At 39.9% G+C, this 26,384-nt stretch overlaps 7 protein-coding genes across 7 annotated transcripts; 4 read left to right on the forward strand and 3 right to left on the reverse strand. All coding sequences in view use genetic code 12, as the record gives it.

Annotated features, from left to right (window-relative positions):
* Positions 1–1,206: 1,206 nt before the first annotated feature.
* On the reverse strand, positions 1,207–1,590 carry KGF56_004594 (uncharacterized protein; the record flags this gene model as incomplete). Its single annotated transcript, XM_049326051.1, has 1 exon — positions 1,207–1,590. One exon carries the CDS (start codon positions 1,588–1,590, stop codon positions 1,207–1,209), a length of 384 nt encoding a protein of 127 aa, XP_049178249.1.
* Positions 1,591–4,109: 2,519 nt separating this feature from the next.
* On the forward strand, positions 4,110–4,757 carry KGF56_004595 (uncharacterized protein; the record flags this gene model as incomplete). The annotated part of the gene is made up of 1 exon (XM_049326052.1): positions 4,110–4,757. The coding sequence occupies one exon, from the start codon at positions 4,110–4,112 to the stop codon at positions 4,755–4,757; it is 648 nt and encodes a 215-aa protein (XP_049178250.1).
* Positions 4,758–4,925: 168 nt separating this feature from the next.
* Positions 4,926–9,706, reverse strand: MET18 (Met18p; the record flags this gene model as incomplete). The annotated part of the gene is made up of 5 exons (XM_049326053.1): positions 4,926–8,539; positions 8,649–9,142; positions 9,235–9,379; positions 9,426–9,515; positions 9,580–9,706. The coding sequence occupies 5 exons, from the start codon at positions 9,704–9,706 to the stop codon at positions 4,926–4,928; spliced, it is 4,470 nt and encodes a 1,489-aa protein (XP_049178251.1).
* A 343-nt stretch (positions 9,707–10,049) lies between these two features.
* CAS4 (Cas4p) lies at positions 10,050–18,662 on the forward strand (the record flags this gene model as incomplete). The annotated part of the gene is made up of 1 exon (XM_049326054.1): positions 10,050–18,662. The coding sequence occupies one exon, from the start codon at positions 10,050–10,052 to the stop codon at positions 18,660–18,662; it is 8,613 nt and encodes a 2,870-aa protein (XP_049178252.1).
* A 270-nt stretch (positions 18,663–18,932) lies between these two features.
* KGF56_004598 (uncharacterized protein) lies at positions 18,933–20,129 on the forward strand (the record flags this gene model as incomplete). The annotated part of the gene is made up of 1 exon (XM_049326055.1): positions 18,933–20,129. One exon carries the CDS (start codon positions 18,933–18,935, stop codon positions 20,127–20,129), a length of 1,197 nt encoding a protein of 398 aa, XP_049178253.1.
* An 80-nt stretch (positions 20,130–20,209) lies between these two features.
* KGF56_004599 (phosphatidate phosphatase) lies at positions 20,210–22,201 on the reverse strand (the record flags this gene model as incomplete). The annotated part of the gene is made up of 1 exon (XM_049326056.1): positions 20,210–22,201. The coding sequence occupies one exon, from the start codon at positions 22,199–22,201 to the stop codon at positions 20,210–20,212; it is 1,992 nt and encodes a 663-aa protein (XP_049178254.1).
* A 1,936-nt stretch (positions 22,202–24,137) lies between these two features.
* On the forward strand, positions 24,138–25,994 carry BZZ1 (Bzz1p; the record flags this gene model as incomplete). Its single annotated transcript, XM_049326057.1, has 1 exon — positions 24,138–25,994. One exon carries the CDS (start codon positions 24,138–24,140, stop codon positions 25,992–25,994), a length of 1,857 nt encoding a protein of 618 aa, XP_049178255.1.
* Between the last annotated feature and the right edge of the window lie 390 nt (positions 25,995–26,384).

Genomic DNA, 26,384 nt, shown 5'->3' on the forward strand with positions numbered 1-26,384 from the left:
GAGCAGGTGTTAAGAGCTAGTGTTAAGAGCAGGTGTTAAGAGCTAGTGTTAAGAGCAGGTGTTAAGAGCTAGTGTTAAGAGCTAGTATTAAGAGCTGATGTTGCTCCACTCTCTCGCTCTGCTCGATAGTATCGCTCGATAGTGTTAGGAGCAGGTGTTAAGAGCTAGTGTTAAGAGCAGGTGTTAAGAGCTAGTGTTAAGAGCAGGTGTTAAGAGCTAGTGTTAAGAGCTAGTATTAAGAGCTGATGTTGCTCCACTCTCTCGCTCTGCTCGATAGTATCGCTCGATAGTGTTAGGAGCAGGTGTTAAGAGCTAGTGTTAAGAGCAGGTGTTAAGAGCTAGTGTTAAGAGCTAGTATTAAGAGCTGATGTTGCTCCACTCTCTCGCTCTGCTCGATAGTATCGCTCGATAGTGTTAGGAGCAGGTGTTAAGAGCTAGTATTAAGAGCTGATGTTGCTCCACTCTCTCGCTCTGCTCGATAGTATCGCTCGATAGTGTTAGGAGCAGGTGTTAAGAGCTAGTGTTAAGAGCAGGTGTTAAGAGCTAGTGTTAAGAGCAGGTGTTAAGAGCTAGTGTTAAGAGCTAGTATTAAGAGCTGATGTTGCTCCACTCTCTCGCTCTGCTCGATAGTATCGCTCGATAGTGTTAGGAGCAGGTGTTAAGAGCTAGTGTGAAGAGCTAGTGTGCTGCAATTTCTCGCATCCCTCGATAAGATCGCTGGATAGTGTTAGGAGCTAGTGTCAAGAGCTAGTGTGAAGAGCTAGTGTGCTGCAATCTCTCGCATCCCTCGATAAGATCGCTGGATAGTGTTAGGAGCTAGTGTCAAGAGCTAGTGTGAAGAGCTAGTGTGCTGCAATCTCTCGCATCCCTCGATAAGATCGCTGGATAGTGTTAGGAGCTAGTGTTAAGAGCTAGTGTGAAGAGCTAGTGTGCTGCAACCTCTCGCATCCCTCGATAAGATCGCTGGATAGTGTTAGGAGCTAGTGTTAAGAGCTAGTGTTAAGAGCTAGTGTTAAGAGCTAGTGTGCTCCACTATCTCACTTCGCTCGATAGTGTCGCTGGATAGTGTCGCTCGATAGTGTTAAGAGCTAGTGTGCTCCACTATCTCGCTTCGCTCGATAGTGTCGCTCGATAGTGTAGTGTTTATTGAGCACTTATATTCAGATACACAAAATACTCATCAATATACTTTCTCTTTTCCCCACTCTACAATTTTGGTCTTGGGTCCAATTGCTTGAATACTGTTTCAATAGCAGTAGCCTTCATCATATTACCCTTGATTTTCAATTTACCATTCATGAATAATTTTTGACCATTAGCCTTACCATTAGCCAACTTGACAAAATCAGCATCCTTCAACAATAATTGCACATCACCTTTTGGAGGAGGTCCCGAGACAGATTTCAAACTACCATCTTTCTTCAAGTCCAACACCCACGAGTTTTCCTTACCTTCTTTATTTTTCAAAGTAATAACAATAACGGCATTAACACCCTTTATAGCTTTAGTAACTGCGGTGGGGTCTTTTAAGCCATCGCCCAACTCTTTGAATAAAGGAGAAGCGTTAAATCCATCAACTTCGATTGACATTGTAAACAAAAACTATTTCTTATAATATATATATATGTATACCCTGAGTATAAATTCCCTATAGGCTTAATGGAAAAAAAAAATATATATACATATAAATATATTATTGCTTACAATATAGGCGGGATCGAATAATTTATATACTTTTTCCAAGCCCTGTCACTCCCTTAAATTTTTTTTGGGATTATGGAAAAAGAACTAACGGCTAACAAAGACTACTCCACCTGCTGAAAAACAAGTTTTATTAACTCCGTTGGGTGAGCTACCAACCTCTACTTTTTCACATGTGATTTACATTGTCTTTCCATTGGCAATGGAATATTTAGGTTACCTAGGGAATTTATGGGATGGGGTAGAAATTTAGAAAAAATGTGGGCAGAGGATAAGGATTTTAGAGTCAGTAAAGAATATGGATGGGGTCAGGACTATGTGGTATATGAGCGTGACTAGGAAGGAAATAATGGTTAGATAGAGTTGACATGTGCCTAATGATCAACTAACATTTTACTTATTGTTTCAATTTGGGTGTATTAAATAAATAAAATTTGGGGTAATTCATAATGATGCACTTTTATCCTTATTGAGTAAATGGGCGAATTTTTGTATGGGTGTATGGGTCTTTGTGGTTTAAGCTTCACCTCGGTTTATTTTAAAGACAGGTGGGCTGCTGCTGCTGCTGCTAGGCGTTACAAAAATAAATGGCAGTAGTGGCGCTACCATGTTATTAAGGCTCACGCTACTAGTTGCCTATCGAGCAGACACTATCGAGCAACACTATCGAGCAGACACGATCGAGCAAAGCGAGATAGTGTCGCTCAATAATAGTTTCAATAACAGTTTCAATAACAGTTTCAATAACGATTCAATAACGATTCAATAACAGTTTCAATAACAGTTAGTGTCGCTCAATAACAGTTAGTGTTGCTCCGCTCGCTGACTGTTATTGTAGAGATTCTTTCATGGCAAAGCAGTGTATCACTACTTGGCTAGATATAGCCAAAACCAGCCTCGTATCAGTTTCTAGTTTTATGTAAAAATATTAGATTGAATCATATGAGAAGTTTTCGGTTTAATTTGGAATATTTTCACCGTTATAGTTACCCCACATTTCATTTTTCCCCTGAAAAACTTTCACTCTACACTATCGAGCGAAGCGAGATAGTGGAGCAGCAATAGCTGCCACCGACACTCTACACTATCAAGCGAAGCGAGATAGTGGAGCAGCAATAGCTGCCACCGACACTCTACACTATCGAGCGAAGCGAGATAGTGGAGCAGCAATAGCTGCCACCGACACTCTACACTATCGAGCGAAGCGAGATAGTGGAGCAGCAATAGCTGCCACCGACACTCTACACTATCGAGCGAAGCGAGATAGTGGAGGAGCAATAACTGCCACTGCCACTATCGACACTCTCGACACTCTCGACACCATCGAGCTCTACTCGATAATGGAGCGCAATAGCTGCCACTGACACCACCTAGCTCTACTCGATAGTGGAGCGCAATACCTGCCACTGACAATCACTTTCCCTAATACTAATACACCTCTACACTACACCTCAACATCTTGGTACTTGAAAAAAAACTACTTGACAAAATATACATAACAAACTCTATTCTTTAACATCAAAGGTATACAATTTCTAAAGGTACGATTCCTCAGAGGTTCGATTCCTCAAAGGTTCGATTCCTCAAAGGTAGGACTCCTCAAAGGTAGGACTCCTCAAAGGTAGGACTCCTCAAAGGTACGGCTCCTCAAAGGTAGGACTCCTCAAAGGTAGGACTCCTCAAAGGTAGGACTCCTCTGGAATCAAAGGCGATACAATTTTTTAAAAGCATTCAATTCCTCTACCATCAAAGGTGATACAATCCATCTCCACAGTTCAATAACCATGTAATTGGCTCTCTTCCAACACTGTGCAATACCGATTTTTCTTGTTACTGCTCGATAGTGTTGGTTGGTGCTGCACCACTGGCTCGCTTCGCTCGCTGGTGTTGGTCGGTGCTGTACTACTAGCTCGCTGGTGTTGGTCGCTGCTGCACCGCTGGCTCGCTTCGCTCGCTACGCTTCGCTCGCTGGTGTTGGTCGCTGCTGCACCGCTGGCTCGCTTCGCTCGCTACGCTTCGCTCGCTGGTGTTGGTCGCTGCTGCACCGCTGGCTCGCTTCGCTCGCTACGCTTCGCTCGCTGGTGTTGGTCGCTGCTGCACCGCTGGCTCGCTTCGCTCGCTACGCTTCGCTCGCTGGTGTTGGTCGCTGCTGCACCGCTGGCTCGCTTCGCTCGCTACGCTTCGCTCGCTACGCTTCGCTCGCTGGTGTTGCTCACTAGAAAAAACAATTGGTAGCATAGCAGTAGAAAAAAACTAATTTGGTTTTGTGTCGCGATGCCAGGGGTGAAATTTTTCAGTAAGCTCATCGCAAATCGAAATCATCTTTATACTACTACTACTACTACTTCCACCATTGCCGTTGTCATTGCTTGTATCTCCACTTCCACCACTTCTATTCTCCATTCCAGATGCCCTTTATTTCTCAATCGTCAAAAAGTCAAGCTGAGCTGACGATAAGTAAAATGTTCTCCGATCTACTACCATCATCAACAAAAACAAATGCAAAACCAAAAGCAAAAGCAAATTCCTCTTCCTCTTCATTATCAGCTACTCAAATTCTCTCTCAGCAACTACAAAGCCAGCCAAATTTTACCCCCAAAGCAATCAAAAAAAACAGAAGCACGTTGAAAAAACAGCAAAAGAAGAAACAGAAACAAGATCAAAGGTTTCAAAAATTCATAAAGTATAACATGATCAAATCAAAGCTGATCAATAATCCAGATAAGTTGACTGTCGAAGAAGGCAATTATTTGAAAAAACTAACTAAAAGAAATATAAACGAGCTACAGAAATTGAACACTATTGACGATTTCGAAATCAACGAAGAAATGAATCTGGTGAAGCAAGATTTATTGAAAGATTTAGCACCAGCAAAGAACAAACAAAGATTAAGAAAGAAACTCTTAATTGCAAATAATAGCAAGGGGAAAAATAGCGATGATTTTGGCGATTTTATTGATTTTGACGCCAAGGTCAAAAAGGGATGGATTTCTGTACCTGGCTTAACTCCAGGGTTGGCGCCTATTGACTACGATGAAGAGGATGACCTGACCTAAAGGGCTGACTGCTCTTGTTAACCTTTTGATTTGAAACCTTTCTTGGGGTTTTGCACTAAAAACGCACTTTTATTTACCAGAGTTGCCTTGGCCTTTGGCTTTGGCTCCTTTGGTAAATAAAAGTGCTGCTCCACTAGCTCGCTTCACTCCCAAGTGTCTATATTCTATTTATATCATTTCATACAAAGTCTGTCTCAAATCAACAGCTAATTTCCTAATTGATCGTTTTTCATCATCCAAACAAATTTGCAAACTTTTCAATACTTGTTTTTGAAATCGTTGGCATTCAAATTTTTGAAACATCAAATTCAAATCAATCAAGCTCAATTTTCGAATGGATTCATCATTGATCAAAATACCCCCACTTGCTTGGTATATTCTCGTTGTTGCCAATTTAACTAATATCGGAATTAATTCACTCAGTCTTGTTTGTAAAATATTTTTTGTTTCATCATTCTCTTGTTCAAGTAAGATTTGCAAAATGTGCAATGAGGATTTGTACATTATTGTGGAGGCGGGGGCTTTGAAAGAGAATTGCAACGCCCTCATTACGAACGGAATGAAACTGGACAAATGTGGTACTAATATGTTGGTGGGGATGTTTTCAATAATCATCGATAGCGCATAGAATTTCAAATCAAAATCCAGTTGATCTTCAATTTGGGCATTGTCTGGTAATAGGAATGGTAGAATAATCTCAAAAATATGCTGTTTGTATAGTAGCTTCACTTCAAGGTTGGCAACTTTTGAAATGATCTTTTTTGGTAATTGAGGATTTGTGAATATACTTATATCAACAAATAAGATTGGTAACGATTTCAGAATCAATTGCTTATCCTCAATCTTTGTATTTTCATTGGCAAATATATCAAGCAAATTCTTCAAACTATCGATTCCTAGTTTGTCAATCTTACAAAGTAACCCTCTCAAGGTCCAAATGTAGATTTCAAACTGACGCAAATCATCAAAGTTTATATCCATATTCAAGTCACTTTTGTCAACAACGTACTTGTTAACTAATAAGCAAACATGTTGCAAATAATGTATTCTCAAGTAATCATTCTGTATAGTTTTTACCAACTTTTCAACTTTTGCCAAACAAGCGCTTGTATTTGTATCCATCTTGCATGATTTATCTAGAGCCGACAAAACCTTGTTATATATGCTAATGTAAACAGATGCAGCTTCCAATAAGTTACCATTGTATTGGAAAAGCCCTGAAGTAGATTTCGAATCGGTAGCAAATATTTCAACGATTTCATTCAAAATCGCTTGATGCTTAGATACGTCAATGAATCTAATAATTATTCTTAGTAAATCACCCACCAGTTCAATCAACGTATAGTTCTCACTATCATCAGCAACAAGGTTCATAACGATGCTCATAAATTTGGGAATAAAGTTTTTATACCATGAGTTTGTTAAAAACTGTTGAAGTGTTTCAATCTTGCCAATTAGTGAAGTGAATGTCTCAACAATAAGTTGAAACTTTTTCTCACTGGTATACTTTTTGCTCATTAACCTAATAGACAATACCTCTAATATCTGATTATTGACGCAAAGGTCTTGAGTAATTTTTAGAATCAGAATCAGCTTATACTCTTGCACGTCTTCGTCTTCGTCTTCACCTTCGCCTTCACTTTCGCCTTCGCCTTCACCCTCCTCATTCAAAAGGTTCAACAAGGGGTTGATTATCCCATCAATAACCAAGGGGGTAATCAGCGGTTCATCTTGCGTAACTAGCGATAAATCTCTGATTAATTCCAGTAAAACCGCATCTTTCGAATTGCCTTCATCTATACTACTAAAAATCAAGCATCTAAAATTATTCAAAATCAATTCAATGTTAGAGACCGATAAAAACTGAGGCAAAGATATCAATTTAATGGATTGCTGGATAACTTTAATCCTCAAAGTCCTTTCCAAGTTAGACGAGGTTGTAAGCAACTGGCTCAAAAATACGAGAATGTAATCTTTGTATTTTGGTAAAATTGTCTTGTTCGGTACATATGCAGTTAATATGTAGCCCAAATTATCAACCAAGTCACGTTGGTGACTGATATCCAACGCCACGTCTTTTTCTCTATTATTATCATTATTATTATTGTTGTTGTCATTGTTGTTATCGTCATCATCATCATCATCAAGACCATAATCATTATCACCATCACCATCAAATTCCTCCATGTTGAAATATTTTCCCCAGATTCTATTTTGGAAAAGAAAATCAACTATATAGTTGAAGCTTTCAGCAGAGGCACCTGCCAATGTGGATAGTATAATCACAGACTGCTTAGCTTTATTACTTGTCAAGTTTGGAGCTAACTCATTCACTACCACTTTCAACATATCATCAAAATTCGGTATCTTTTGTAGCAATTTCTGTAGTATATCCAACGCCAGAAATACAACTTTCAGATCATCATTATCATCGATATCTTCATAGTCGAGTGGTATTATTGCTCTTGCTTTTGCATCAGGCTTAAACATGGCAACGTCATTGTGTAGAATTTCAAATTTCAAAGCATTCCATAACCCAAGCCACTGTTCATCCATCGTTTCATTATCGTACTTTTCAATGCACAATTTAATTGTTTCAAGTGTATCATTTCGGATTATGGGATTTGTAGATGCCAATTTCTCAACAAGATTAGGTATAGCCTCCAGTGCAAATTGCGATTGGGAAGCAATAGTTTGTCTCAATTTCCCCTTCAATTCACTAGCGGTAATCTTATATGGGTCATTTGCAGGAGGCGTGAATGAAATAGGAAAGTAACAGAAACAAACATCAAAAAGATCAGTAACAAAGTCTTGATGTAACTTGTTTACCTTGCTAAACTCGAAATTCTCATTTATATCCAAGTTCAACTTAAACGAAGCAACAAGGTTTCTAGGATCTTTTTCTCCAGATGCAATGTGTATGAATGCCTTGACAAACAAATTATTCACCTGTTCAGGGCCCGTCTTTAAATACGTGAGGCAATTCTCCATTAAGCCAGCCAAAATCTGAAACGCTTCGTATCGTACTTTGGCAAGGTTCTTTTTCGGGTCATATGCATTCAATAGCTTTGTCAATATCTTGTCTGTATTCAAGCTGGCAATATAGTTTTTATTTCTCACCAATGTACCCAACCCATTTAACGCATGGATCAAACTCAACTTATCGTCAAATTTGTTCATCAAAAAGTCAACCATGACTCCAATATCCTGCTTGGATAGATGGTTTGAGGGCAACTCTCTCAAAATGCTAGCTAGAAGTTGCATGCTTTTGCTTCTTATCAAATCATGATCCGAAGTTAAACTCAATCCTAATTTTTGAATAAGCTGTAGTAGCGATAATTCACCTATGGTGAACAAGCCAACAAGTTCTTGAATATACGTCTGACATGCTTCATCATCGTTCCCTAAAGCGGCAATATACTGACTTATCAATACAGGTACATCGTGACTTACCTTGGACATTGCTCGAGTATGGAAAAGAGAATGAGAATGAAATTGAAAATGAGTGGAAAAGATTGATTGATATTTACGCACAGTGATGAGATGAAAAAAGTCGACACTATCGACATTATTGACACTATCGACACTATCAACACTATCGACACTATCGAGTGGAGCGAGATAGTGTCCAAAGGAGCCAAAGCCTCTGGTACAACTCTGGTGCTTTGCCTTATCTACCAAAGGAGCCGAAGGCTCTAGTGCTTTACCTCTTTTACCAAAGGAGCCAAAGGCTCTGGTGTGACTCTGGTGCTTTACCTCTTTTACCAAAGGAGCCGAAGGCTCTAGTGCTTTACCTCATCTACCAAAGGAGCCAAAGGCTCTGGTGCTTTCCCTCATTTACCGAAGGAGCCAAAGGCGAATCTGGTGCGACTCTGGTGCTACCTCATCTACCAGAGGAGCCAAAGGCTCTGGTGTGACTCTGGTGCTTTCCCTCATTTACCAAAGGAGCCAAAGGCTCTGGTGCTTTACCCCAGATTATACAGAAGGGACCACTAGAGAAAACTAAAGGTGATGGTTCAGCTTCTTCAGCATCGGCACCAGCGTAAACATTCTCTTCAGCTTCAGCGTTCTTTACAGTACCAATGTCTTTTCCAGCACCAATGTCTTCAGCACCAGTATTCTCTATGGCACCAACATTCTCTACAGCACCAATGTCCTCAGCACCAACATTCTCTACAGCACCAATGTCCTCAGCATCAGCATTCTCTACAGCACCAATGTCCTCAGCACCAGCATTCTCTACAGCACCAGCATTCTCTATTGCACCAGCATTCTCTATAGCACCAGCATTCTCTACAGCACCAGTATCTTCAGCACCAGTATCTTCAGCACCAATGTCTTCAGCACCAGCATTCTCTAGAGCACCAGTGTCGCCTTTGGCTCCACTAGAGGCCTTCAGCACCAGTATTCTCTATAGCACCAGCATTCTCTACAGCACCAGCATTTTCTATAGCACCAGTGTCGCCTTTGGCATCACTGGAGGCCTTCAGCAGCAGCATTCTCTATAGCACCAGTATTCTCTATAGCACCAGCATTCTCTAGAGCACCAGTGTCTTCAGCACCAGTATTCTCTATAGCACCAGCATTCTCTACAGCACCAGTGTCTTCAGCACCAGTATTCTCTATAGCACCAGTGTCGCCTTTGGCTCCACTAGAGGCCTTCAGCACCAGTATTCTCTATAGCACCAGCATTCTCTACAGCACCAGTATCTTCAGCACCAGTATCTTCAGCACCAATGTCTTCAGCACCAGCATTCTCTATAGCACCAGTGTCGCCTTTGGCATCACTGGAGGCCTTCAGCAGCAGCATTCTCTATAGCACCAGTATTCTCTATAGCACCAGCATTCTCTATAGCACCAGTATCTTCAGCACCAATGTCTTCAGCACCAGTATTCTCTATAGCACCAGTGTCGCCTTTGGCTCCACTGACGGCCTTTGGCACCAGCATTCTCTATAGCACCAATGTCTTCAGCACCAGTATTCTCTATAGCACCAGTATTCTCTATAGCACCAGCATTCTCTATAGCACCAGTGTCGCCTTTGGCTCCACTGGTGGCCTTTGGCTCTACTGGTGGCCTTTTCCTTCAGGCTTTAAAAAAATGTGTAGAAAAAAACTCAATACAAAAGTAAAACCCACCATATACAAGGTTAAGAAACATCATTATAGTTAAACAAGAATCAAAACAGCACATGAAACTACTGTAGAAGCCGAGCTATAGTTTTTTCTTCTTCATCAACGATAATTACGGACCTTTCTTACCCCCCCCCCTGTCCCAATTATCCCACACCAAATGATTGAAATACCAGATTTGGAAAATATATACATTCGATCATTAACAAATGCAAATGAAAGAAGAAATGAAACAAGCGCCAACAAGCAGTTTATTAGGGATAACGAGTATTACCATCTGTTTAAGGATCACGAGGAGCTATATCATCAACGGCGAATATACACACCCTCCTCAACCAATTCTGAGTCGGTGATTATAAGTAAGAATAGAGTAGATGGAGAATTGCAATCGGATACATTAGATCAGGAACCATATATACAAGATGTGAGTATAGAAAGGATTGGGACTGAAACGAACCAGAGTTTTAGCTTGAAGCACCATTCTGGAGCAACGCTAGCCACAGATGCCTCCTTTGATGGTAATGGTGATGCAATTAACCCCCAACCTGTGGATTATCCTGACCCAGGAGAAGTAGAAGGAGGAGATGCTCCAGCACTTGAAACTGGTTTATCAATTATACCCAATGATTTAAAAGAGCACAAGACAACATTCAAGCTACAGGAACCGCCCTCAAATTCCGAGTTGAGAAACGGTTCTTTCAAAACAAACCTTGCAAGCTTTGAAGAGGATGACCAAGTAGGGAGCTTGGTTGAAACATCAAGATTTTCTCAAAATAATAATAATAATAAGCCTTTTTTGAGTAGTAGCACGTTTGCGTCTCCGCTGTCGATAATAGCTAATAGTAATAACAACAACATAGAACCTTCACCACAGTTACCACCACCCTTATCGTCATCTTCATTACAAAATGCCTTAGATGCAGAAAAAGAAAAAACAACCACCACCAACAGCAACAGCAACAGCAGCAACACCAACAACAACAATACCACCACCAACAATACCACCAACAACAACAGCAACACCACCACCACCACCACCAACACCACCACCACCAGTTTATCGCGAAAAAGCTTGGCAACAAGTTTCAAAAGCCCGGCAGAGTATGCTCTACATATTGTGTTTACTCAATTTGTAAGACACGCGGAAAGAAAATTGAACGTCTTCCTTGATCACTCCTTAAATGACGAATATTCGTTATTTAAGATTTTCGCAGAAGGCGCAGATCCCCAATTCGATAAAATCGTTGCATCCTTGGGATACATTGCACGCCGCAAACCAAAACCTGTTATTGATAGTGTTTTCATTTGGAGAAAGTCAAAGAGTGAAGTGGCGGCAATGGCTGCTCTTGAAGTTGAAAAAGTGTTTATGTATGCAAAGACGAGTGCAGCACTGGAAAGTAATAGACCTTCTATGACAGCAGGAGAACAGGGAAGTCAAGATTTGCCTGATGCAAGTCTTACGCTGCTACCACCACAACAGGCAAAGATCAAGCGCAGTCTAAGTTTGATGCGCAGTAAAAGCTTTTCAAAGTTGGCACACCGGCGAAACCAGTCTGCGTCGGCCACGGGCTCAATTGTTTCTCAAGAATCAATCGCTAATGACTCTTTGAAAAAGCAGCAAATGCTAGATGCTCAAATCGCTAATGCCAAACAAACAGCAATCAATGCAGAGAAAAAATCGTTGTTGTCCATTTACATACTATGTCGTGTGTTGATTGAAGTGGTGAAACAAACACCTACTGAAATTATGGGCGAGGATCTAGGCGATAAGTTGGAGGAAATTGTTTACACCCAATTGAAAACCACCGACCCGGCAAGTACAGGACAGTCCATAGTACGTGCTGCAAACTGGACTTTGTTTGCCCAACTACTAGGTATCATGTCAGAAAAGCGATTTCTTAACGTTAGTGATCGGTTTGTTTTCGATTTAGAAAAGCTTCCCCAACATATCAAATACGAAGATGAGCCCAGGTTATATTTGTTGATCTCAGGGATGAAATACCTCAAGTTGAATCATTATCCTCCTGAGTTGTTCGAGGATAGTAAGGAATTCGTTCAGATACTTGCCAAGTTTTTCGATAGAACAGTTAATGAAGCATTGATTTATGCTTATTGCGACTCTATCACAAATCTACTTTTACCATTGGCAAACATTTTAACAGCAGAAGCTAATGATCCTGGTTGGAATGTGGGAATTAGAAGCCTATTTTCTAGAGCAGTGCAAATGTGGAAACCATTAGCAAGTTCCGATAGTAGTTTGGCTTCTAGCAGGTTAACTCCCCTGCAAGCAAGCAATAGCAACAGCAACAGCAACAGTAGCAGCAGCAGCAGCAGCAGCAGCAGCAGCAGTGGCTGGTCGCATTTGCTAAACCTCATCACTGCTGCTTTGTCAGTGTCATGCAAAGAGATATTCACTTCAAGTTGGTACTCCATCGTCGAGGAAGGTGCAAATAAATTGAAACCAAAAGTCGATGTGCAAGAAAAAACAACTTATATTTTATGCACGTCTAGATTATTATGGGTTTACCTCAATAGAGTCTCAGACTCATTAAACTCAACGGTGAAGAGGTTGGATGAGTTTTTCAACCTCATTTTCTTTAATGTCAACTTAAGTGGAACAAATAAAAAAAGCCATTGGATACTGGCAGATGCACAGTTGATAAATGCATTGGCAGGCATGATACAAATAGTGGGCTACAATCATCTAAATTTTACCCTCGAGTGCGTTCTTGGAAAGCTTTTAAAGCATGGTTTTAATGGAACGTCTTTAGAAAGCTTACAAGCAGAAAAAGTAATCTTGGTTGTGCGTGCCTACGTGGGACTCCTACTTGATTTTGAAAAGGATGACAAACCCCCATTCCCTGCTATTGATATTTTCAACCATACACCTGTGTCTTTTACCGCTCAAACAAGTGAAAGCAACAAGCGAGGCGAATTTGCGTTTGTGGCCAAGAATAGTACAAATGTTGTTTTTCATGAAGAGTTGTGCCAAAGTTTTCTGGCTCTACTAAAACTACTTGATAATCAGCTAGGATGCGATTTTAATGGCGAGCTCAATTATTCTCAGTCAGTTACACCTGGCAAGTCGCAGTCCTCCTTCTCATTCCATTTTAACTTTGATTCGACTTCTCAAGTTTCGAAAGAGCTCAAATTGCAGCTTTTTGCAACTTTGATTAGTTCTATACCATATACTATGGTGCCTCCAGTTGGTGAAACACAAAGTGCTGGAGGCATTCCGTTCAAGCAAATTGTCCAGTTATTGACTAGAAATGCCGTGCATACTGATAAAAACGTCCGAACCGCTTCCATACAAACTTTAAAGATCTTGTGTCTGAAAAAGAATCCTACAACGTTGTTAAGTATCTACGCTAAATTTGCATTCCAGTTTTCTGAAAAAACGAGCTCTGCTTATGACTCTGCTTATTTCAATTCACAAAGTTTTATGGACTTGTTGAAATTGTACACGGAACTTCTACAAACCTGGTTTGAAGTATACCGCGAATTGGGAGAGAAACAGGTGCATCAGCAGCATTATCAGCATCATTATTATCAGTATCCTCAGCAGCTTTATCAGCATCAATTGCGAAGCACAATAGACCCACATGTTATCGATGATAATTTGATGATGAAGAACCGGGAACTTTTGAACGATTTGTACCAAATAAACCATAAAAATCAGGACTTGTCAAATCTACCTAGTATCAAAAGCAAGCCAAGTGATGAATTAGAATGGAAAACAACTATAAATCTGGTTGAAGACATTGAAGGAAAAGGGTTATTTTTTCTTTGCTCTCAAGATTCACAAGTGAGATCATACGGCTTAATGGTGTTAAAGATTGTTGACAAATTTGACCAGGCAATATATAATTTGAGCAATGATACTGAAACAGACAAGGTACACACAAAGAAGCACTCAAGAAGCTCATCCAAATTTGCTGCCGACTTTGGCACTCGTATTATTCACGTACTTGAAAGCATCGATCTTAATGAGATAATCAGACCATTCAAGAAAAAGTTGAGCTTACCAGAAAGGAATAGGCTAGTAAAATTGAAAAACGACAAGAAAATATTAGCAAAATTAGCTGAGTCTGATTATGGTATTGACACAACGATATGGTTTAGGTTGTATCCAACGATTCTCGAAATTCTTTTTGAGAGATGTCCAATGCCGGTTGCTATGTGCCGCAACATTGTATGCGTGTGCCTAGTTCAAATGCACGAGTTGGTCTTGGAATATTCGAATAGCTATAAGTCTAGCACTTCCTCAATTTTTGTTACCAAGTCAGCATCAATCGTGCCACCGGAGGTTCTTATTAATCAATGGAAGTTGTACTTGGTATTTGCTTGTATTACCTTGACTACAACTAATGAGCAAAAGATATCCTTTCCAACGCAACCAACACACGGACGAAAGAAATCGTTGCTGATGTATATCCAGCACCAAAAGATTACAAGTGCAAAATCGGTATTCCGAATGGTATTACCCTTATTAAAATCGCACCAGCTTATGCTTCGAGATGCAGTGATTGCCGGATTGAGTCATATTAACATCAACATTTTCAAAACGTTTTTGGAGAATATACCATTGGCCGTCAATGAGTGGACCATTGACTTGCGACGGAGAGAGTTTTCAGATGAGAGATTTCGAATAGAGGTTATTCATATTTTAATGAATGTGACTGAAAAGTATGGACCGGATGAAGCCATTTATGATAATGATTCAGTGATTAGTATTTTGGTTACCATTGTCAAGAATGTAAAAGCATTTTTAACAAGAGATGAAGTTCAAGTTGATATCGATTTTCAAAGGTTGCGAAGGTACTTTTGCGAATTTTTGATCAATGTGTTTTTGAGGTTACAAAGCAGAAATAAATTAGATCAGTGGCTTCCCTTTGAAGCTAGAGTCTCGTGCTTTAATTATTTAAAGGAGTGGTGTGGGTATGGGTCTTTAGGTCATGTTACAGAAGAGCGGTACGATTTCATTATGAGCAAGATTAACCAGCAGAAGGATACTGCATCGGCGATTGCTTTATTGGAGTTGGAAAGAAGACGATTGCAGATTGCAGCGTTGAGATGTATGGCCGTTTTGTGTTCCGGTCGAATTAAGCAAAATATCGAAATACCGGGAAAGTTGGCGATTGTTTCCTTTGATGTACCGAATTTGTTGGATTGGATTCACTCATTACTCGAATCTGAAGGTGATAAAGTGCAGGAAATTGGATCTTTGGCTTTGGAAAATTTACTCATGAATAACTTTGATAATGAGGAAATTTATTCGGCCGTTATAAAAGAGAGTTGCAGTTCTCAGAAATCGATGCCCAACTATTTTTGTACGTTTGTGGAAGCTTTTGTAGCAAGGAACAAACTGCTGTCAACATTTTCTGATGATCTAGTGATGTTGGCATGCTTGTTTAGTGCAAATGAAAATCCCAAAGTCCGGTTTTCAGGTATCAAATTATTGGAAACTTTTCAATCAAGAATCGGTGGATGGGAGAGTTTGGAGGACTACAAGGAAGCAATTTGCAGCTATAGCTTAGTGCTTCGAAAGAAAGCATTAGTTGAGGTAACGACTTTGATCCATAATAGCGAGCCAGCAAAAGTATTCAAGAGAGTTTTCCACTTGACAAATGTTTATAGTCTACTTTCCGATTCTGATAGAAGGTTATGTTCGTTGATGTTGCAGACATTGTTGAGTAAAGTCACATTGAGTTATGACAAAGTCACGGAGGAGAAAAAGAAGAATGGCGATGATGAAGTCAAGAAATTAGATTCTAGCTCAGTCATAGTTTTGAATAACCTATATGGAATATCACTAACGTTTGAGAATACGAATTCCACCGAATTGGAATCCATGTGGGTTTCACTTGCCAATAGGGGTGACAATTTCGATAAAATTGTTGACTTTATTTTAGAGAGCTGCCTTGAAAAACGAAACGGTCAGTTTGTTCAAAAGTCTCGCCAGATAATTGATTACTTGGCTTTTTCTCATGCCGATTCTTTTTACCTTGCTCGAAAGTTGATAATCAATTTGCAGCCCAAGCTGATGATCCCACCACCTACAACAAGAGCTTTTACTACATCCGAAGATGCTGCTAATTTCCCCTATGTTACTGATTTAGCAAAACTCCTCGATCCAAATGAAAAAGATGCAGCGTTTTCTTTGGGCCAGCTTTCAATGATATTTTTAGTTGACCTCATCACAGTGAAGAATGGCGCGATAGAGGACAAAATACCTTTGCTATTACACATCACACTTACCTTTCTCGATCATTATGTTCCAATTGTCCGAGATCAAGCTCGCAAATTGTTGGTGCATCTAATACATTCTTTGGTTTTACAAGAGCCAAAAGCAAAGGAGACTATTGAAGTTATAAAGAACAAAGATTACGCCAAATATTTATGGGTTTACCATGATTTAAACAATGACAAGAAGGGCGCTAGAACTCCAAATAACATGATCAAATTGGTGAGAAATATTCTTCAAATATTTACACCTTCTTTGCCCGATCTTCAAAACGATTGGAGTCGGATTGCATTAGCATGGGGAACCACATGTGCTGTGAGACATAGTGCTTGTAGATCGTTTCAAATATTTAGGGTATTGATCTCATTCTTGGATCTTGGTGTTTTAAAAGCAATGTTTCATAGATTGTCGAACACCATTTCAGACGAGTCTGCAGATATTCAAGGGTTTGCAATGCAAATATTGATGACATTAAATGCTATCGCTGCCGAGTTGGATTCGCAAAAATTAATTGATTTCCCTCAAATATTTTGGTCAAGCGTTGCATGTTTGAGTACAATTCATGAACAAGAATTTATCGAAGTGCTATCCACTATGAATAAATTTATTTCAAAGATTGACTTAAATGCAGAGGACACAATCACATGTTTGATCTCAACATTTCCACCTAAATGGGAGGGCAAGTTTGAGGGATTGCAGCAAATTGTTTCAGTTGGTTTAAGGTCGTCTACCTCCTGGGAGCCCACATTGAACTTTATGGATAAGTTGTTAAAGCTCAAGGACTCGCAAATCGTCGGTATGGGCGACGCACGAATAGTTACTGCATTGATTGCGAATTTACCAAGATTTTTGGATGCTTTGGATAAGTGTAAAATCAGTGCTGAAGTTGAGAGCGCAGCTATTGATATTAGTCACCTTGCAGAAAATGCCGGTAAACCCTCCTTGGCTAGAATTTTGATATCTTTGTCCAAGAACAAGTTTAGGTCCAAGAAAGATTTCTTAGTTCAAACAGTTTCCACGATACAGAGTTTATTTTTCCCTCAATTCGAAGTTGCCGTGTTGATTTCCTTATTGAAAATGCTTTCAAATGCAACCAAGTTTTTCAAAAAACAAGTGTTAGTTTTGTTGAAGGCAATTATCCCATTAATTGATTTTAAAAAGGAAGAGTATATTGGTCTTGGTGTAGATTTGATATCACCGTTGTTGAGGTTGTTACTTACTGATATGGCAGACCAGTCATTGGAAGTGTTGGACGAAGCAGAGGTAATATCCGGATCGCAGTTGGATGGAGACATTTTAAGAATGAGTTTGGGAAATACCTCTGTGAAGAAGGAGTACGAGCATACAGCCACGCTCTTTGGAATACCACTGGAAACAGGATGGTCCATTCCCATGCCTGCAGTAACAGCAGCCAGCACCAGAAACAATGTCCACGCTGTGTTCTCGACATGTATTACCACAACAGTTGTTGACAGTGAGCTAGAACCTGAACCCAATGAAGAGATTCATTTCCACCTGGAGGATTATCATAGCCCCGCCGGTCCACCCGATAATGGGGACTCTATCTCCATGAGTGTTGAAGAGCCAGAAGTTTCTTTGAGCAATATGTGGGCTGCACTTGATGACTTTGATAGTTTTTTTAACACCGAAGAGTTGGCGAATGCAGCCAAGCAAAGGACCAAACTAAATTCACCAGTAATGGACACCAGACTTCCCAAATCAACATACCAACTGGTTCCAATTGAAAGTGTACCAGCTGTGTACGATAAAAAGGTTTCTGCGATATTGAACAAAAGTTTAACGTCAAATTCAGCATTTAAATCAAACCTATTGGACTATATTGGAGAGAAGGAGCAAACTACACCAGCACCAAGTAGACGATCATATATTCCGTTTCGAAGTAAAAGTGTTGTACGGAATAAGGAGAATGTAACACCAACAATTCTGTTTTCCCCTGGGTTTGAACAGCCGCAACAGCAACAGCAACAACAACAGCAACAACAACAACAGCAACAACAACAACAACAACAGCCGCAACAACAACAACAACAGCCGCAACAACAACAACAACAACAACAGCCGCAACAACAGCAACTACAACAACAACAACGTACTCCGCAACAAACACCCAACTCACTTTCCTCCTCGTTTAGAACACCTGTGGCTACAAGTAAGAGTTCATTTTCCAATAATAGCCAAGGATTTGGTACAAATGAATCACCAGCAATGAATGAGAACGGATCTAGATTGGAGGGTTTATTAGGAAGCAAGAAGAGGTCAAAGAAAGGTATTGGCAAAAACTCCCCCAATTCTTCAAATATTAGTGTCTCGCAGGACGGGCAAAATAGGAAACAACTGAACAGCAATATCAATGGCAGCAACAGCAATGACATCTACAACTATAGTAACAGTAACAATAACAGCAATTTCATTGTCCAGCTGTCAAGTCTTGACGATGAAACAAATCCTACAAAACAGATACTTGAGCCTTTGAAAAGGAAGAGAAATACCAAGTTGGAATTCCTTTAGAAGCTGAATCTAAATAGCAGAAAGACAAAAAAGTAAAAAAACAAATAAATAAGAGAGAATAAATGAGAGTATGCCAAACACGTAATATATACCTTGATATATTCCTTATCTTTATCTTTATCCCATCTCTTCGTAGCAGTGTTGGTAGAGAGAAGTGAAAAAAAAAAAAAAAAAAAAAAAAAAAAGTTAAGATGGACTTATAAAGAGATGAGCTGAAGATTAACTCAGACTTGTTTACTATAAGAACTTGTATTTACGTCCTTTTCAGCGATGCCTCCAAAGAAAGGGCCTTCTGACAAGAATAAAGCCAAGGCTAAGGCCAAGGCGGCCGAGGATAAGACCTTTGGTATGAAGAACAAGAACAAGTCAAAGAGAGTACAGCAACAAATAAATCAAATGCAAGCAGGTGTGGATGGGGGTCTAGCTAAAAAGAAGGAAGCTGAGGCCAAGCGGAAAGCCGAGGAGAAGAAAGCTGCAGAAGAAGCTAAAAGAGAAGCAGCCAAACTATTTGGAATTCAACAGCAAAAAGTGCCATTTGGAGTTGATCCCAAATCTGTGCTCTGTGAATTTTTCAAGCAAGGATTATGTACCAAAGGTAGCAAGTGTAAATTCAGTCACGATCCCAATGTGGGAAGGAAAGATGCCAAAAAGGACTTGTATACTGATGCAAGACAAGAGAAGGAGGAGGATACGATGGATAATTGGGATGAAGACAAATTACGTAGAGTCATTTTATCCAAGCATGGTAACCCAAAGACTACTACTGATATTGTTTGCAAACATTTTATTGAAGCTGTGGAGAATGGTAAATACGGATGGTTTTGGGTTTGTCCCAATGGCGGTAACGAATGTAAATATAGACATTCTTTGCCACCTGGATTCGTTTTGAAGACCAAAGAACAGAAGAAATTGGAGAAACTAGCGGCTGAAAATGAACCAAAAATATCATTGGAAGAGTTTTTGGAGTTGGAAAGAAGTAAATTGGATAAGAAATCTTTTACACCTATCACTATGGAAACTTTCAAGAAATGGAAGATTGAGCAGAGATCGAAGAAGGAAAATCAAAAGAAAGAAGAAGAAAAGAAAAGTGGCAAAAGGCCACTTACAGGAAGACAAGTTATTTTGGAGAAGTTTTCTGACAAATATTATACAGAAGAAGACGATGGAAATGGAGAGTCTTGGGACTTGTCTCAATTCAAATCAAGTTTACCTGAAGATGATTCTGACATCAAGGATTATGGTGATGGAACAAACGCGCAAGAATTCTATCAAGCAGAAGTGGACAAGGCTGCAACACCAACAGCAGCCACAACAACAACAACAAATAACGAACATGCGGCTACCGAGAATGATGATTCTGGCATACTGAATAATAATACAGAGAAGAAGGAAATCGAGAAGGAAGAGGAACAAAAGGACAACTATAATGAAACCAGCAATGGTTTTCTAGCGCCTATAAGTGCATGAAAACCTCTATAAATAATTAGGGCCATTATATATATATTTATATAAACTGATGATAACGGTGGTGATAACGATGGGTTTGGTTACTTTACCCTTAGTATCTCGTCCACATGTGAGCAACTATTTTTAAAAAATTCTTCATCGTGATCCATGAAAATATTGATCGTAGTATCAGTGTCTCTTAAAGCGTGGATAGCCATGATTATTCTCCTGATCCAATTTGCACCCTTTTTATCTGTTTCTTCCAAATCCAAAAACCCGGGAGAGCTGCAAATATCATCCAACTCATCATATAAATCCTGGTCTCCCTGCTTGATTTTTGGGGATCTCAGCCGCCTTGGTGGTAGTGGCGGTAGATTTTCACCAACCATCCAATGCCCATCAGAAGCAATATTGGATGAAGGCGGCTTAGAAGTATCTGCGGTTGAGTCATTTGCGGCGACAACTTTACCATGAAGCAGTATACCACTTGAGAGTGGTTGCAGTTGGACAGTTTTGTCAAGGGGTTCACCTTTGAGACTCGCGGGCTTTTTCGGCACCATAGGTGAAACTTTTCTTGGGGGCAATACTGGAGTTTCCAAGTCTATCAAGTCCTCAACATGTGACTGTGCTGCTCTCGAGGGCTTAGGAGGAAAATTTGATTGTGCAAATTTTTTCTTCGTGCCTTCTCTAATTGTAGTAGTATTAGTAGTATTAGCTGTATTAGCAGTAGTTGTAGTATTAGTAGTATTAGTAGTAGTTGCAGTAGTTGCAGTAGTTGCAGTTGTTGATGATGAGGATGAGGAAGAAGAAGACATAAACTTTTGCTTTCTCTTTCTTGCAATAAGTCTTAGGACTTCTTTGTAAATGCGCTGATCGTCATCGTCGGAGAATGTATTTTCAACATATCTAATGTTTATGGATATCACTTGGTTTCGATATGCACGAGCCAAATCAACATATGCTTCTAAATCCTGCTCACCGGAATCACCAATACAAATGAACTTCTTCTCGGGGAAATCATCCAAGATCTTACTCAAGGTCCTTTTTTTCCTTGATTGGGAAGGCTCCAATAGGGAGGATATAATGTTTCCTACCCATTTTTTCAAATGAATAGTTCCAGCGGGTAATCCAGAAATTCTGAGGTACAGTTGAATAGAGTTGAATAGCTGCCATGGAGAATTGGAAACATAAAAGAAATCAACTTGTTCCTTTTTGTAAAGTTCGGCATACCATTTGATTATTGGAGGTATACTCCAAGATTCGAAATCTTCTACTAATAAATTTCGAAGCATTAATCTCTTGTCGCCGGTAATTCCAGTCATCTTTACTGTGTCATCAATATCGCTAATAATCCCTATCCCTGTGTTTGGGTACAACAAGATACTTTGAAAAGCAAATACAGTTTCGGTTATTGTTGAAGTAGCCAGGATAATCGAAGGCTTGTAGTCTACAGCAATGGTGGCAGCAAAATACCCTGTATCATCCGTGTACACCGTTGCATCATTCAACTTCTGAGATGCGTTTTCCGAGCCAATCAAAATCTTCAATTCGGTATTGGGGATCGATTTGGCAAAAAACGCCGCTATTCTCTGTTTCATTGTATCATCTGATGTTGCTGATATTTCCAACAGATTTGTGCTTGGCTCAGACCCCGACGAGGTAATGGACTCGGTATCTGATGACGAAGATGAAGACTGTGAGTTTGGGTTAAAGATTTCCTGGTTTAGATTTGCATCGTGTTCCAATTTCTCTATTTCTTGATTTGCAGTTTGACCATCCCTTTGCCTCATTGTTTTCCGTATCACCGTTAAAAGCATTCGATTCCTTCGATTAGTCAACAGACCTGGCGCAGAAACCCAACCGGCTACATCCACATGGTACTTGTTATGCCGATACCTCGTATATGTAGGATATAATTGTATCGTTGCATCTTCAGGTAGTAGCACTCTTCCATTCTTATCGTATATTTCACCAGGATTGGTAAACGCCTTTGAAGCTCCTGCTGCTACTGAAGAGACAGAGGTGGTAATCTTGGGAATGTAATTATCCCTCGTGGTCTTGGCTAGACCTATCAATCTCTGTCTTCGAGACATTGGAGGTGCTGTCATGAATAAAAGTAACTCCTTTCTCTCTCTCTTTCTCAATAAATCAAACTGGGTGTAATGAAATAAACAAGTTTATTTATTTTGTGGTGTTACTGATTTTGAAATATTGCAAGAGAAGGGAATGACAGAAGGGGGGAACGTTCTTTACGCATACGGATGCAGGCGCATGGGGGGAGAGAAAGAGAGAGAGAAAGAAAGAAAGAGAGAAAGAAAGGGTGTGTGTGTGTGTGTGTGTGTGTGAAATCCGAAAGGTGTTGTTTGGCGAACGGGGAACTGGTTAATTGAACGAACAAACGAATGAGGCTGATCAACAAGGTCTCCTTCAAATGAGGCTGATCAACAACCGGGTCTCCTTCAAAGGTTTTGCTTTACAATGCTATTTTGCTTGTAGAAAAGCAACACTAGCGAGCGAAGCACTACTTACTAGATGAGCAAGGACTCTCTAGCCAGCCCTGTGACACTTTGGACACTATCGAGGGAAGCGAGATAGTGGACCAGCTCTGAATACACACTCGACTATCGAGCGACACTATTTCGCTTTGCTCGATAGTGGACCAGCTCTGAATACACACTCGACTATCGAGCGACACTATTTCGCTTTGCTCGATAGTGGAGCAACTCTGACTACACTGGCTATTTACAAGGAATCTCTCTACACACACTCTTTTCTCTATCTACAATCTCTTCTCCCTATCTACAACCTCTTTTTTCTCTATCTACAATATTTTTCTCTCTATCTAGTATTTACAAGGACTCTTTCAATCAGTATTTACAAGGACTCTCTCTATCTAGTTTCACTCCCCTAGTCTCTCTTTCTATCTCGCTCCACTCGATAGTAGACTCATCTAGTAAGTACTGCTCTACTCGATAGTAGACTCATCTAACAAGTACCGCTCCACTACCTCGCTTCGCTCGCTAGTGTCGCGCTCGCTAGTGTCGATCGAGTTACTTGTTATAAACGCAAAAGAGCTTTCTTTCAACCACCTCGGCTATACCAACTATCGCACTTACACTGAGACCACTGTCGCCACCGCCATCACTCCCATGCCATAGCCATCGCCATCACTCCTATACCATACCATCATTACCGCTAAAGAAACTAATCTCTAAAGCATCTTTGTAGCTTGTATTCAACCCATCTCCTTCTACTAAAGTGAATTAGAAATCTCTTTTCCCTTGTCACGTGATAAAATATCACCAACACTATCGAGTAGCGACACTAGGGAGCGAAGCGAGCTAGTGGAGCACATTGAATGTGGCCACTAGTCAGTGTGGTTTGATTCCATCCTTTCCTCTGTATCACGTGATTTAGATAACTGCCAAGTGCTAACTGGCAAGTGCTATATATAACTGGCAAGTGCTATATAAAACTGCCAAGTGCGATATGTATATAAATATATAAAGATATACTTATATATATGCTATATGTGCTAAGTATATATATGTGCTATTTATATATATGTAAGTGGTAGGTGCTATATATGTGCTATATGAATATATGCCCGATAGTGTCGATAGTATCGGTGACAGATAGTGTTAAGAGCTAGTGCTAAGAGCTAGTGCTAAGAGTTAGTGTTAAAAGCTAGTGTTAAAAGCTAGTACTGCTCCACTATCTCGCTTGGCTCGATAGTGTTGAAAGCTAGTACTAAGAGCTAGTGTTGAAAGCTAGTGTTAAAAGCTAGTACTGCTCCGCTATCTCGCTTGGCTCGATAGTGTTGAAAGCTAGTACTGCTCCGCTATCTCGCTTCGCTCGATAGTGTTGAAAGCTAGTGCTGCTCCACTATCTCGCTTCGCTCGATAGTGTTGAGAGTGTCGCTATCGATCACGTGACTTTCCCAGTTGGTTTCTCGATGAAAAACCTCAGCCAGACTCAATTCACCAAAAGCCCCCCTCCGTATCAAAAAATCAACTACAAATTGATTATATGTCTCTTGAAGAACTATCGATTGGCAATGAGCTCAAGGACTCATTCAAGGTAACCGACACATGGATTAAGAACGGTATCAATTTTTTGGGAGATATCGATGAGTTTTATAGAGAGCGAAGTGCACTTGAAAAAGAATACTCTACCAAATTAAAAGACTTGACAAAAAGATACTTTGACAGGAAAGCCAAAATATCGTCTAATTTGTCTGTTGGAGACGAGCCGCAAGTAACTCCGGGATCATTAGAGAGCGCTTCTTTAGTCTTGTGGAATGACGTCTTGACTCAAACTGAAGCAATTGCAGAAGAGAAATACAAGTTTAGTCTCGAATTGCAACTGAAAATTAGTGGTAATTTGGTCAACCTAAGAAGTAAATGTGATAGGATTCAACATCAGATTGCCCTGATTAACGAATTTTTGGTTGATGAGAAAAAAAGAGTTGAGGATGATGTATCAAAGAGTAAAAAACACTACGACGCTTTATGTCAGGCTACGGAAACAGCCAGAGACAAGAACCAAAAGTCACCAAGCGATAAACATCAGCGAAAATTGGAGGAGAAACAAGTGGAAATGAATAACGGGAAAAATTCGTATTTGATAAAGATAAATGTTGCAAATCGATTAAAAGATAAGTACTACTACCAAGATGTGCCCGAGGTTTTAGATTACTTGCAAGAGTTGAACGAGGATCGAGTTGCGTTGTTAAATAAACTCTTGACAAACGCAGGCATAATTGAAAGAAACTCATTGGATAGAGTTAAAGAAAAGCTACACGTGATTGACAAGACAATAGACCAGAATAATCCCAAATTAGATGTGGCTATGTTTATCAAGCACAATGCTCTAAATTGGGCTGAACCACAAGATTTTTACTTTATACCATGTTCATTCTGGCATGACGATGAAAGCTTGGTGATAAAGGAGCCAGAGCTCACCGAATTGAGAAGACGTTTACAAATTGCTTCTAATGAATATAGCAAATTGGAACAATCTTGCCTAGATATAAAGCAAACGCTAGAAGAAAGCACAACCCAAAGAAAACAAGATGACAAGGATAAAATAACTTTAAAATTTGACAGCCATTTACAAAACTCGTTGAGAATCCTAAGTCAGTTTATGAAGGAAGACACTAATAGAGTTAAAAATGAAGTTGAGATTGAAATAATTCAAAATTTCGCAGGTGATCAAGATTTGAGGTATGTTGCGCCAGCAGTTCAAAAGAAATCAAGGTTTGGCTTTTTGAAAGGAGGGAAAAAGTCAAGTCATACTAATGGAAGTGGAGGAAATACAGGGGACGTTGTTGATAATTCGGATGTGCATTCTTTAAGAACTTCCCACACGTCAACTTCCCTCAACAGCAACCTCTTTAATCTTCGAAAATTAAAAAGCAATGCGACTACCGGGTCAAAATCGGGAACTAGTACGGGAACGGTAGCTAGGGCACTATATGAATACGTACCCACAAGTGCAGACGAAACAAAGCTCACTATTGGCGACGAGATTAATGTAGTGGAAGAGGATGACGGATCGGGCTGGACGTTGGTCAATGGCGCACAAGGTCAAGGGTTAGTGCCTACATCATATATTGAAATCATTAGTCGACAACAACCTATCACCACTACCACGCCCACAAAAAAGTCGGCGCCGCCAACAGTTGCACCAAAAAGAGGAGCCAAGCGTATTCAATATGTAGAGGCATTATATGACTACGTTGCTGATGGAGATGACGAATTAACAATACATGCCGGTGATAGAATAATTTTGATTCAGGACGACTCAGAGGGGAACGGTTGGACTGAAGGTGAGTTGAATGGTGAAAAGGGAATGTTCCCAACAAGTTATGTTAAAAAAATATAAGCAGACATTTAGAGAAATAGGTCAATGAAAGTAGTATGATAATGGTAAAGCTTCCACACTCAGCGAGAATAATCTCCCCAAGTAGTAAAAAAAAGGAAAAAAAATAAACAAAGCAAAAAAAGACAAGTCAATTGCAAAGTCCACTCCAAACACTTCCACCACACTTTGTAGCTTGTTACAACACTGTCTCGCTTTGCTCGATAGTGTCGCCTCAGATATTTCAATATTTTACACTTTTTTATTATATTAACGGAATATAACTACCGGTACATTATGAAATAAAAAAAAGAAAATAGAAAACAAAGTTGAACGAAACACCATACAAAGCAAATAACAGCATGCCTGTTTCCGCCAATTTTCCTTTTTCCTTTTTCCTTTTTCTTTTTCTTT

The sequence above is a fragment of the Candida oxycetoniae genome, assembly GCF_023343755.2.
Source record: "Candida oxycetoniae strain CBS 10844 chromosome Unknown scaffold11, whole genome shotgun sequence".
Classification (NCBI taxonomy): domain Eukaryota; kingdom Fungi; phylum Ascomycota; class Pichiomycetes; order Serinales; family Debaryomycetaceae; genus Lodderomyces; species Lodderomyces oxycetoniae.